Below are 12,249 nucleotides of genomic sequence, written 5' to 3' on the forward strand. Positions count from 1 at the left end.
GAGGGGATCTGATTGAGACGTATAAGATTATTAAGGGATTGGACACTCTGGAGGCAGGAAGCATATTTCTGCTGATGGGTGAGTCCAGAACCAGAGGACACAGTTTAAAAATAAGGGCTAGGCCATTTAGAACAGTGTTGAGGAAAAACTTCTTCATCCAGAGAGTGGTGGATATATGGAATGCTCTGCTCCAGAAGGCAGTGGAGACCAACTCTCTGGATACTTTCAAGAAAGAGATGGATAGAGCTCTTAAAGATAGTGGAATCAAGGGTTATGGGGATAAGGCAGGAACAGGATACCGACTGTGGACGATCAGCCATGATCATAATGAATGGTGGTGCTGGCTCGAAGGGCCGAATGGCCTACTCCAGAACCTATTGTCTATTGTCAAAAATACAAGATTGTCAGTTCTGACCCTTGGGGAGCTCCACTATAAACATTCTTCCAGCCTCAAGAACATCCATTAACCATTACTCTCCACTTCCCTGTCATTCAGACAATTTTGAATACATACCGCTACTGTGGCTTTAATTCCATGAGCATGAATTTTACTCTGCTGTGTGGCACTATTTTGAATGCTTTTTCTAAGTCCATGCACATCACACCAACAGCATCACGCTCATCAATCCTTTCTGTTACCTCATCAAACAAACTCGAGCAAGTTAGTTGTAAATTATTTTAACAAATCCATCCTCACGTTCTTTAAAGTGGAGCTGCCCAAAGTGACTAATAATGGAATTAACTGGGTTGCTTTCCAAAAAGCCATATGAAATTTATAAGTTAAATGGCCTCCTTTGACATCACAATGAACTTGAGACATTGTCACAATCCCCAGACTCGCATCAAATCCAATGCACATTCAAACCAACACAATTGAAACTCAGATGTTGTCAGAGCACAGACTCATGAGACTTATTAAAATTCAGCATAGCACAACATACCTGCTTTCAAAGAGACAGCACCAACCACACATTACTATCAATCGATAAACTGCCACACATACTCACCCATTCACCCACCCACACGCACAAAGATGTGGATACACAGCCATACACAAAAACGTACACACACTGGCACTGACACATCTACACAGCTCATCACAGGCAGATATTCCCAGTAACACTGTGATATTGGCCCATGGTCTCTCACTGAGGTTTTTGTGAGCTGCCCCAGGACTCACTGGTTGAATATTGAAGAGTTGTATCCATCTGTGCCAATCTCTTTGCCAGCTTTGCGTAGTTTGCTGCGGGTCCGCACTATGAGGGGAGGAGACAAGAACTAGAATTTGGTAGAAGATTCCAAATATTCAAATTCATTCAAAGATTATTTCAGTAGCTACCAAAAATAATGTCAAGTTTCAGGCTGTAAACCCATTGGCCATCACTTCTAGAGTCTACAATGGAAAAGGATGGGACATCATTACAGTAATATAACACTTCAGATGGATCTAGCTGGAATACATGTTTACTTGTGGACACAGCAACTGAGGAAAAAGATGCACATGTCCAGTAGTTGGGCAGTACAGATTAATGAGAAATTCCATCGGTGTCTCCACGTCTGAGCATAGTAGGTGAAGGGATGATCCACTAGAGCTGCACGAGGTTAATGGGAGTAGACAATTTAAACAATCCAATCCCAGGTGATTGGATAGTCTAGACACCCTCCCACCTAGGACACTGAGACAGTCTAGGCAGCCCCTAACCTGGATGCTGAGGCAGTCTATTCACACCACATCCTGGCCACTAGGACAGTATAGGCAGCTCCACCTCAGTTGCTAGGGCAGCCTAGAGAAATTCTATCCTGGGCACTGGGACATTCCAGACAGGCCCTACACAGTTGAGATACTCTCCCACTGCAAACAGTTCAGACACCTACACATCATGTTTCAGAGTTAGGTATAACACTTGTGGATTGGAAGGCAGGATGTAGGATGTAGGATTTGATGTTTATAAAATGTTGCGGGGGGAGGGAAAAGGCTGTGTGGTCCCTTTAAAAGACAATGTCTTTTTCTAGGCTTGGAGATTTTAAAAAATGGCAGGTGCACAGAGAGCTCCTGAAATTGAAACATTGTATCAAAAGGTTGTATGGTTAGAAACCCGGGCAGTAGTGTTTTGTTAGCAAGGCAACCAGTTTAAATATCAACTAATTTGAATATCAATCAATTCATTTAAACTAGGCACTTACAGACTAAAAACCAATTAAATTTAAAATCAGATGTTTTTAACAACCTAGGACCAATCTTATTGTAAGAAATTAATAGGTCATCAAGGGTATAAAAGAAAAGGGCATTTGAAAATTGGTATGCAGGCAACTGCCATCTGTCAGAGTTAACAATCAGCAGCCCTAAAGAGAAAATCACTAGCCTCTCACAGAATTCTCAAAGATCTCCGAAAACCATAATTTGACTAAAGGTAAAGTGGCAGTCTTAGCTAGTATTCTGACACAAGAATACGACAGAGAAAGGTGTTCCTGACTGAAGATTATTGGATAGGGCGCAAAGCATTTTGGAAGATGTATCCTGGCTGTAATTTCTAGAGACTAAGTTTTAAGTTTTATTTTATTGATTTGATTTATATAAGTGGGACTTGTATTTATTAGGACAGCATACCATTAGAATTTTGTTTTATTTAGGAATAGTTAGTAGTTGGGGGGGAATTGTTAGATTTGTTAGCAGTTCTGTTAATTTGTTCACTGTTAGAGTTAGATAAATATATAGTTACTTGTTGATTATAGAGTGAGTAAAAGCATTTAATTTCACTTAACCACTCCTTTACAACAGATTGGGGGATGAGAGGCAAGTTATACCAGTTTTCACACTTCTTTTAACAGATTATGAGGTCAGGCGAGCCTCTCTGGGTGTTTCAGTTTTAGTTATCAGAGGGAGAAGGGTGCTCAATCTCTGCTTCCTAACAGATTCAGGCTTGAGTCTGGGATCTGGCCAGTTTGTGTATGGGATATGAACGGATTTGGACAGATTTGGAGTACAAAGGGTGCCAGCATATTTAGACTGACTTGGGTAATAGTGTCCTAGATCTTCAAATAAAACTTAGGTCAGAAGTGGATGAAGAGATTGGGGGCATTCTGGTGAAGTTTGCCGATGATACGAAGTTAGGTGGAACGGCAGATAGTACTGAGGAGGATTTGCACTTTGGAAAAAGGAATACAGGCATGAACTATTTTCTAAACAGTGAGAAAATTCATAAAGCCGCAGTACAAAGGAATCTGTGAGTGCTAGTCCAGGATTCTCTCATGGTTAACATGCAGGTTGAGTCCGTGATTAAGAAAGCGAATGTAATGTTATCATTTATCTCAAGAGGGTTGGAATACAAAAGCAGTGACGTGCTTCTGAGACTTTATAAAGCTCTAGTTAGGCACCATTTAGAATACTGTGTCCAATTTTGGGCCCCACACCTCAGGAAGGACATACAGGTACTGGAGTGTGTCCAGCGGAGATTCACACAAATGATCCCTGAAGTGGTAGGCCTAATATATGATGGACAGCTGAGGATCCTGAGATTGTATTCATTAAAGGTTAGAAGGTTGAGGGGAAGATCTAATAGAAACTTACAAGATAATGCATGGTGGATGCTGGGAAGTTGTTTCCGTTAGGCGGGGAGATTACGGCCCGTGGGCACAGCCTTAGAATTAGAGGGGGTCAATTTAGAACGGAAATGAGGAGATATTTCTTCAGCCAGAGAGTGGTGGGCCTGTGGAATTTATTGTCACGGAGCGTAGTGGAGGCCAGGACGTCAAATGTCTTCAAGGCAGAGATTGATAAATTCTTCACCTCACAAGGAATTAAGGGCTACAGGGAGAGTGTGGGTAAGTGGAGTTGAAATGCCCATCAGCCATGATTAAATGGTGGAGAGGACTCGATGGGCCGTACGGCCTTACTTTCACTCCTCTGTCTTATGGTCTTATTGTCTTAAGTAGAAAATCTGTTTAATTCTGTTTGCCTGTGATTGGTTAAATCAAAAGTGGGAGGAAATGCAAGTCTGTGATTTGGGCGGTTCAAGTCTGTGATCTGGATGGATTTAGGTAGATTTAAAACAGACTTGAGGATTAGTGTCCTAGACTTGAAATAAAACTTATGTGAGAAAAATCTGTCTAATTTAGGTTACTTGTCATTGATTGAATTAACAGTCAGGGAAATGGCTCATAATAATGCTAAAGAGGTTCTGGGGTTTGACAATGCTTTCCAAATTTGCCAAGAAAATTTAGAAAGGCATAGAAAGGAGATACTTCTGCCTGATCTCTTCAAAGACATCACCTCTGTGGGCAAGGTTTATTCAAGAAGAACAGGGGGAGAAGGTAAAGTTGAAATATGGGACCTGGTCAGTCTCTAACAGTAAGAGATGAAAGTATCTGAACCCCTTCTGAAATGTTACCTGAGTGATGATAATCTGTGGAATAAGTAGAGAGAGAGTTAGCATTCCCCTGTGTAAGATAAGGCTGAAAAGTACAATCAAGACTGAGGAAGTGACAATGGGAGTGATTTAAAAGAGTGTCTATTCCAGGCAAACAGTTCATTCTTGGAAACGAACTAGATGGATTAAAAGGTGGGAATGATGCCCATTGTAATGGAGAAGCTGAAATAAAATGAGGGAACTGAAGAGTTAATAGAAAAATACCCTGGAATTTTTCTGAACTGTGTGGTAACAAGATCCCACAGTCCTAAGTTAAAGCAAGAAGGGAAAACTAAAGAGAAAACCTAAGGAATGTTGAGGTCCAGTTAGCTGACACCCTGTTTGATGAAATGGTAGATGCAGACCCTAAGCAGAAACAGCATCAGGCAAAGGTGTTTAGTTCTGAAAGACTAACGGAGTTACAAAAAAAAGAGACAATAAAAGATTTGTATCATAAAGCCATCTCAGAAAGGGAATCCGAATGTTTTCTACAATGTTATTATCTTAACGATAGAATATTGAGGCAGAAATGGAAATCCTTGGCAGGTTAGTATAGTGGGGAAATGGGTGGAAGGTCGCCAGATTGTGCAGCTGGTTGCATATAGACAGGAAGTATTGCAGGTAGCACATAAATTACCTGTAGGAGGTCATACAGGAGCGAGGAAACTTGGGCTAAGACACATAAGCATTCCTATTGGTCTGGATTACACCAAGATGTGGCGGAATCTTGCTGAACCTGCCATATGCGTCAAATGGTAGGAAAACCACAGGCAGTGATAAAACCAGCACCTTTGATACTAGCATTTGAAGCACGTTTCATGTGGGTAATGATTGATTGTGTAGCTCACCTCCCTACAACCAACAGTAGGAACCAGTATTTGCTAACCATTCTGGATGTGTCTACCAGATTTCCGGAGGTAATTCCATTACAGAATGTGGAGGCAAAAAATGGTTGTGGAAGAGTTGCTTGCTTTCTTTACACATGGGGGAGGACAAATATTATAGGAAATTAGGTGAACATAAGGAATACTGTTCTGATAAAAACAACACCCCCACAGGCTTAATCCTATCAAAGCAGCTCAGGTACAGAAATAAGTGAAAGTGAAGCTCCACTTTGAGCCAAGTCAAAGTGAGTAGAGATTGCTGGTCGTGTTGGTTCTCAAACCTAATGGTACTCAATGAATCTGCGTAGATCACAGGAAGTTCAATGCTGTAACCAACTCAGGCTCATGCCCAATTCCAAGGCTAGAGGATTATGTGGAAAATGTTGGACAAGCCATGTTTATAACAAAGTTGGACTTACTTTGTGGTGACTGGCAAGTACCTTTGTCAGAGACAGTGAAGGAAGTTTTTGTTTTTATAACCCCAAATGGGCTGTACCAATTTAAAGTGATGCTTTTTAGAATAAAGAACACACACCAGCCACTTTTATCATAGATCACAAAATCCTAACAGTGTGGAAACAGGCCCTTTGACCTAACAAGTCCACACCAACCCTTTGAGCATCCCACCCAGACCCATCCCATATAACCCACCTAAATCTACACATCCCTGAACTCTACAGGCAATTTAGCATGGCCAATCCACCTAACCTGCACATCTTTGGACTGTGGGAGAAAACCGGGGCACCCAGAGGCAACCCACACAGACACGACGGGAATGTACAAACTCTACACAGTCGCCTGAGGGTGGAATCGAACCCAAGTCTCTGGTTCTGTGAGGCAGCAGTGCTAACTACTAAGCCACCATGCCGCCCTTTCGAAAGCTTATGAACAGAGTTGCGGCAGGATTGTCTGATTATGCCATCTATATAGATGACTTAGTGATCTTCAGCCACTCATGGGCAGATCACATGGTGCATTTGGCCAAGCTCTTTGAGAGACGGCAGAAGGCAGAGTTGGTCATAAATTTGGAAAAAGACAGAATTCACAAAGGCAGGAGTGATGTTCGTAGGACCCAACATTGGACACAGATGGATGATACCAAGGAACGCGAAGACAAAAACCATCAAAGAATTTCCAAGACCATTCTCGAAGAAAGACGTGCTACGACTTTTGGGACTGAGTGGATTCTACAGGAAATTTGTACCAAACTTTGGTGGCTTGGTGGCACTGCTGACGGATTTGTTAAAGAAAAGCATTAAATTTTGGTGGACAGAACAATGCCAAGAGGCATTTGAGAATTTAACAGCAGTGTTTAGCCACACCAAATTTCTTGAAACCCTTTAAAGATACTATCGACGCAAGCAGTGCAGGGATTAGAATGGTGTTGTCACGGGAAGATGATTGTGGAATTGGTTGTGGAATGACAGTGGACCAATCCTATTGTGAGAAATTAATAGGTTATCAAGGGTATAAGAGAAGACGGCATTTGAAAATTGGTATGACAGCAATTGCCATTTCAGAGTTAACAACCAGCTGCACAAAAGAGAAAATCACCAGCTCTCACAGAATTCTCTAAGCTCTCCACACAAGAATTTGACAGAGAAAGGAGTACCTGACCGAAGATCAGCAGAGAGGGCACAGTGCATTCCGGCAGAAGTATCCTGGCTGTATTTTCTAGAGACTAAGTCTTCAGTTTTTTTATTAATTTGGTTTATAATAAGTGGGACTTGTATTTATTGGAGCAGCATACCATTAGGATTTTGTTTTATTTGGGAATAGTTAGTATTTGGGGGAATTGTTCGATTTGTCAGTAGTTCTGCTAATTTGTTCACTGTTAGGATCAGATAAATAAATTGTTACTTGTTGATCATAGAATGAGCGAAAGGATTTCATTTCATTTAACCACTCCTTTATAACAGATTGAGTGGGGCAGTGAGAGGCAGGCTGTACCAGTTTTCACACTTCTTTTAACAGTTATGAGGCAAAGCCAGGTGAGACTTTCTAGGCATTTCAGTTTTAATTATTGGAAGGGGATCCAGCTCCACTTCATAATAATGGATACAGGGACAGGTTAGACACCCCCTATCCCAGACACTGGCAACAAACAATAAATGCTGAACTGGCCCTAACATCTGTTCTGTCATATGCAGTAGATATTGGGACCTTTATATTTTCTGCATGGCTAATGCGTACAATGCTGGTGGAGCCGCTGTACACTTAGCTCACCCAGAGTTGCCAAGTAGCACTGTAACTGCTAACGAGAAAACTGGAGGAGACCTAGCAAACAACTGTAGAGCACTGCCCCCCATCCAGAGACATGGAGATGATCTTACCTTGCCACTCTGTGTGTCTGGTCCCATTACAATTGGCTGCATGCACCTCTATTTTTACCAAAGGGAAGCGCTGCCCACAAAGTGGACACTCAACGCAAGTTTTCTTAGATGTGACAGGACAAAGTCCTTCAGAATCATCATCAATTAGCAATATATCTGTAGGCTCCTGACGGATATGGGGAGGAAGAAAGGAGCAATACTGAGCAAACCAAGTTAACAGCAAGACAACATTTTCACACAAATAGCGCCACAGAGCACTTTTTACTGTCTCTCCATTACTATGCTGGGTTACCCAATTTATAGAGATAACACGGTGTGAAGCTTGAGGAACACAGCAGGCCAAGCAGCATCAGGGGAGCAGGAAAGTTTGACGTTTCGGGTTGAGACCCTTCTTCAGAAATGGGGAAGGGGCAGGCGATTCTGAACTAAATAGGGAGACGGGGGAGGCGGATAGAAGAAGATAGGGTGAAGGGAGACAGACAGGTCAAAGAGGCGGAGTTAGAGCCAGTGAAGGTGAATGTAGGTGGGGAGTTAGGGAGGGGATAGGTTAGTCCCGGGAGGATGGACAGGTCAAGGAAGCGGGATGAGGTCAGTGGGTAGGAGATGGGGGTTGGGCTTGAGGTGGGAGGAATGGTTAGGGAGGTGGGGACTAGCTGGGCTGGTTTTGGGATGTGGTCGGGGGAGGGGAGATTTTGAAGCTTGTGAAGTCCACATTGATACCCTTGGGCTGCAGAGTTCCCGAGTGAAATATGAGATGCTGTTCCTGCATCTTCCGGGTGGCGTCATCGTGGCAATGCAGGAGGCCCAGGATGGATATGTCATCCGAGGAGTTTGCGGGGGGCAGGTGTGTAGTTGAAATGGTTCGCAACTGGGAGGTGTAGTTGCTTGTTGCGAACTGAGTGTAGGTGTTCCGCATGTCCATCCTAGGCGCCCTGCATTGCTTGGCTTGCTGTGTTATCCAGCTTCACACCGTGTTATCTCAGATTCTCCAGCATCGGCAGTTCCTCCTATCTCTACCCAATTTACAATTCAGAATTGACCAGTCAGCCTAACTAGTCTATGCCTGGTTTATAACTCCCACAAGTTTCCAGCCCCACCAGTGACCTCGTCCTTCTCCCTGATGTCCTCGTGTATACATGAAGCCTTCTGTGAGGAAGTGCTGTGTTAACAGTCAGTCAAAACAGCAGTGAGTTCTGCATTCTCTGTGCTCTATGAAGATATTTCTCCTGAATGCTCTACTTTTATTCATATCTTATGTTGTTATTAGCTCCAGGTGTGGTGACGTTGGATCAAAAATTCATTATTTGATGCGGTCCCAGAAATGATAGATCTCAAACATAAAAGAAGTACAACTGAAAAGGAAGGACAATATCAGTTTAACCAATAGCCTCAACAGTAGAACTGACTTCCAACTAACCTGATCTAAGACCATGTCAGGTTCCTGTAATTTCTTCCTCTCTGGTTGCACATCTTCAGAAGAGCTCTGCTGTGTCTCTGCGGAATAACAGGTAAACATTCTGTAATTTCAACAAGAGTCCTCGACATGAATAACACAGGAGATACTGACCAACCGAATCTCAAATCCCACAGAATGAAGACGCTCTTCTCTTTTAAATTGAAAGTAAAGCATCTTCGACACTGTCTGAATCAAAACACCTGGACAGGAAGAGCGTAGTGTTAGTTACAGGCAAAAGTTCCCTACCACTTCTTCGAACTGAAAGCAAACGTACTTTTAATCTTTTAAACAGAAAGTAAAACTCATTCAACAGTGTCCTCAACCAGTACTTCTGGGACAGAGCTGGCATGGCATTAGATACACAGTAAAGCATCCTGTACTTTTTTAAAAACTAAAATTAAAGTGCCCTCTGCTCTTTTAAACTGAAGGTAAAGCACCTTTTTCAATCTCACAATCAAACACTCTCAGCGCAGGGTTAGATATAAAATAAGTTCCTTCTGCTCTTTTAAACTAAATGCAAAGCTCTCTTCACATGGTCCCTTTCAACCATTCCCAGGATAGGGACAACACCGGGTTAAATACTAAGGAAATCTCTCTACTCTTTAAAATTGAAAGTGGAATGAAAGTAAAGGTCTCCCAGCTATAATCTTTCAAATAAAAGTACTGAAAAGAAAAAGCCAACAACCGCTGACAATGCCGCCGTCAGATGCTCTTTGGATGGAGACAGCACTTGGTTAAATACAGTAAAGCCCACTCTACTCTTTTGAAACAGAAAATAAAGTTTCCTTGACTTTGTTAAATGAAAATAGAGACCCTATTTCTTTGGGGAAGAAACAAAAATAAAGGAAATAAAGAAAAAAAAAATGGCTCTCTCTTGACCCTGACCCCACCAACCACTTTTGTAGCAGGGACCACATGGACCAAAATAAAATAAATTCAAGCAAATCAAAGAGAATGAACAAAAGAGATAAAAAAATCCCCTCCACCCCATGCCAATGAATGCTCCTGGGACAGAGGTAACAACGGTTTAAAATCCAGAGGAAGTTCCTTTGCTCATTTTAAATAAAAATAACGATCTCCTCACATTGATCTCCATCAAGTACATCTGGGACATGAGCAGTTCGGGACTAAAATAAAAGCCCCCTTGGTTCTTCCAAGTGATCCAAACTGGAATCAAAGGGAAAATAAAACAGCCCTCTTCCCAGAACACCAAACCAAAAACAAATGCAAACTCAAAAGGCAAAATGGAAACAGGAGCAATGAACTAACTCAGAATATCATTATCTAGGGTGATAATGCACTCCTGCTCCTGTGGCACCCAGCGGTGTCTAAAGTCCTCAGGCGTGTCAGTGAGAACTGGGCGTTCTGTCTCCAGGGAGGCCCAAATGCAGATATAAATGCGAAAGAGGGACGGACAGTCAGAAACGATGAGGTCCTCTTCAGACCATTGACTGGATCTGTTAATGGCCATCTTGACCAGAACCATGCGCAAAGCTATGAGAAGGCCCATAAGCTTGTCTGCCACTCCCCGCACAGCGTACCCTCAGATCAGGATGCAGGGCTAAAGTGCACCCAAAATATTAACAGCAGTCCCTTCAAAAAACTTAAAAAGAGTCTACAAAAATTGCACTCATCATAAATGTGAAATATAGTCTCCACCAGGCCACAGAACATACACATAGTTCGGCATCTGGTAAATTTACTTAGTTGCCGGTTGCCTGGGACCACTGCATGCAGTGCTCTCCACTCCAAATTCCCAGTATAAGAGGGGAAGTTCCCTTTGTGGAGGGCCCTCTACTGGGATCTCCACTGCTGGAGGGCAAAATGTCATGCCACAGTGGCAAAAGTATGGCAGCAACCCCATCCCCGTAAAACACTCCTGGGACAGACTCAGCACAGGGTTAGATATGGAGAGCTGATCCTTCTACACTTTTAAACCAAAAGTAAACTGCAAGTAAACCTCCCTTGACAGTATCTCCATCAAACACTCCTAGGACAGTTACAGTGGGGTCTTTACAGAGTAAAGCCTCTTATACTCCTTTAAACTGAAATTAAAGCTGCCTCAACACCACACCCATCAAAAACCTGCAGGGCAAGTCAGCATAGGGTTGGATACAAAGTAAAACTACATCGAAACTGCCCCCATTAAATATTTAAAGGACAGGATAGCGCAGGATTAGATACAGAGTAAAGGTTCCTCTATTCTTTCATTACTAAATTAAAGCTCCATTGACAGTCAATCACCTTCAGGATAGGTACAGCACGGAGCTAGATACAGAAGAAAGCCTCTTCTACTCTTTTAGTCTCTGTTGTTGTGAAGTTGGGTGGAGTACTTATGAATTGGAAGGCACGAGATTAGAATTTGTTGATAAAAATAATAGTGGTGAGAAAAGTGTGTGGTCCCGTTAAAAAAATTGTCCTTTGTCTGTGCTTGGAAGTTGCACGTACTGTAAAGAGAGCCTGGAAAAGTGAAACAAGTGTATTGAAAGGCCTACAGGTGGCAGGCAAAACAACAGTCTGGTTTTGATGTTTTGACAAGAAGTTTGAATTTGGCCAATTAATTTAAACCAAGCACTCAGTGATTCAAAGCCAATTGAATTTAAAAAAATCTCATGGTGTTAACAACCTGAAATCAATCATATTACAAGAATTTGATGTGCTACAGGGGATATATGAGAAAGGTTTTTTAGAAGATTAGGGGAGGACCAAACTTCAGCTACTGTGAAAGCAAGTTTACCATCTGAGAGACAAACGTGGCTTTCACACGAAACTATTCAGATCTCTGAAAAGACCCATCAAAAGTACCACAGCAGTCTTAGCTCAAAGTCCTCACCCAAAAAGTTACAAAACAAAAATTTCTAACAGCAAGATCATCGGAAGAAAGGCATTTGTGGCATAAAGAAAAAGGCAGAGTGTTCCAGAAGACTCAATCTGTGTGAATTTGGAGAGGTTAAGTTTTAATTTACTGTTTTCTTATTAATTGGATTTATATAAATGGGACTTTGTTCATTTGAAGACCAGTTCTCTATGATAGCTCACTGAACCATGTAGCAGTGTTAAATCTTTGTGGGCTGGTTTGATTGCACCTTTGTTTGATTGGCTGATAAATGTCATCCTGTGCAATTTTTGTATTTTTGCACTCCTGGAGCTTGAGATCTGGGGATGCTTTG

At 42.1% G+C, this 12,249-nt stretch overlaps 1 protein-coding gene across 2 annotated transcripts in view; it reads right to left on the minus strand.

The window, feature by feature from the left end:
- The window catches only part of uimc1 (ubiquitin interaction motif containing 1), an 86,959-nt gene that overhangs the window by 2,070 nt on the left and 72,640 nt on the right, over nt 1–12,249 (minus strand). Inside the window, exons 6-8 of one of the 2 annotated variants that reach the window (XM_048543501.2) lie at nt 9,041–9,117; nt 7,624–7,789; nt 1,181–1,256 (exon numbers count right to left, since the gene is read on the minus strand). In XM_048543501.2, the coding sequence (XP_048399458.2) occupies nt 1,181–1,256; nt 7,624–7,789; nt 9,041–9,117 (319 nt within the window). Of the gene's footprint in view, nt 1–1,176; nt 1,257–7,623; nt 7,790–9,040; nt 9,118–12,249 lie in introns of those variants that run through there. The other variant, XM_059650760.1, reaches the window with a different exon arrangement.

The sequence above is a fragment of the Stegostoma tigrinum genome, chromosome 13 (genome assembly GCF_030684315.1).
Source record: "Stegostoma tigrinum isolate sSteTig4 chromosome 13, sSteTig4.hap1, whole genome shotgun sequence".
Classification (NCBI taxonomy): domain Eukaryota; kingdom Metazoa; phylum Chordata; class Chondrichthyes; order Orectolobiformes; family Stegostomatidae; genus Stegostoma; species Stegostoma tigrinum.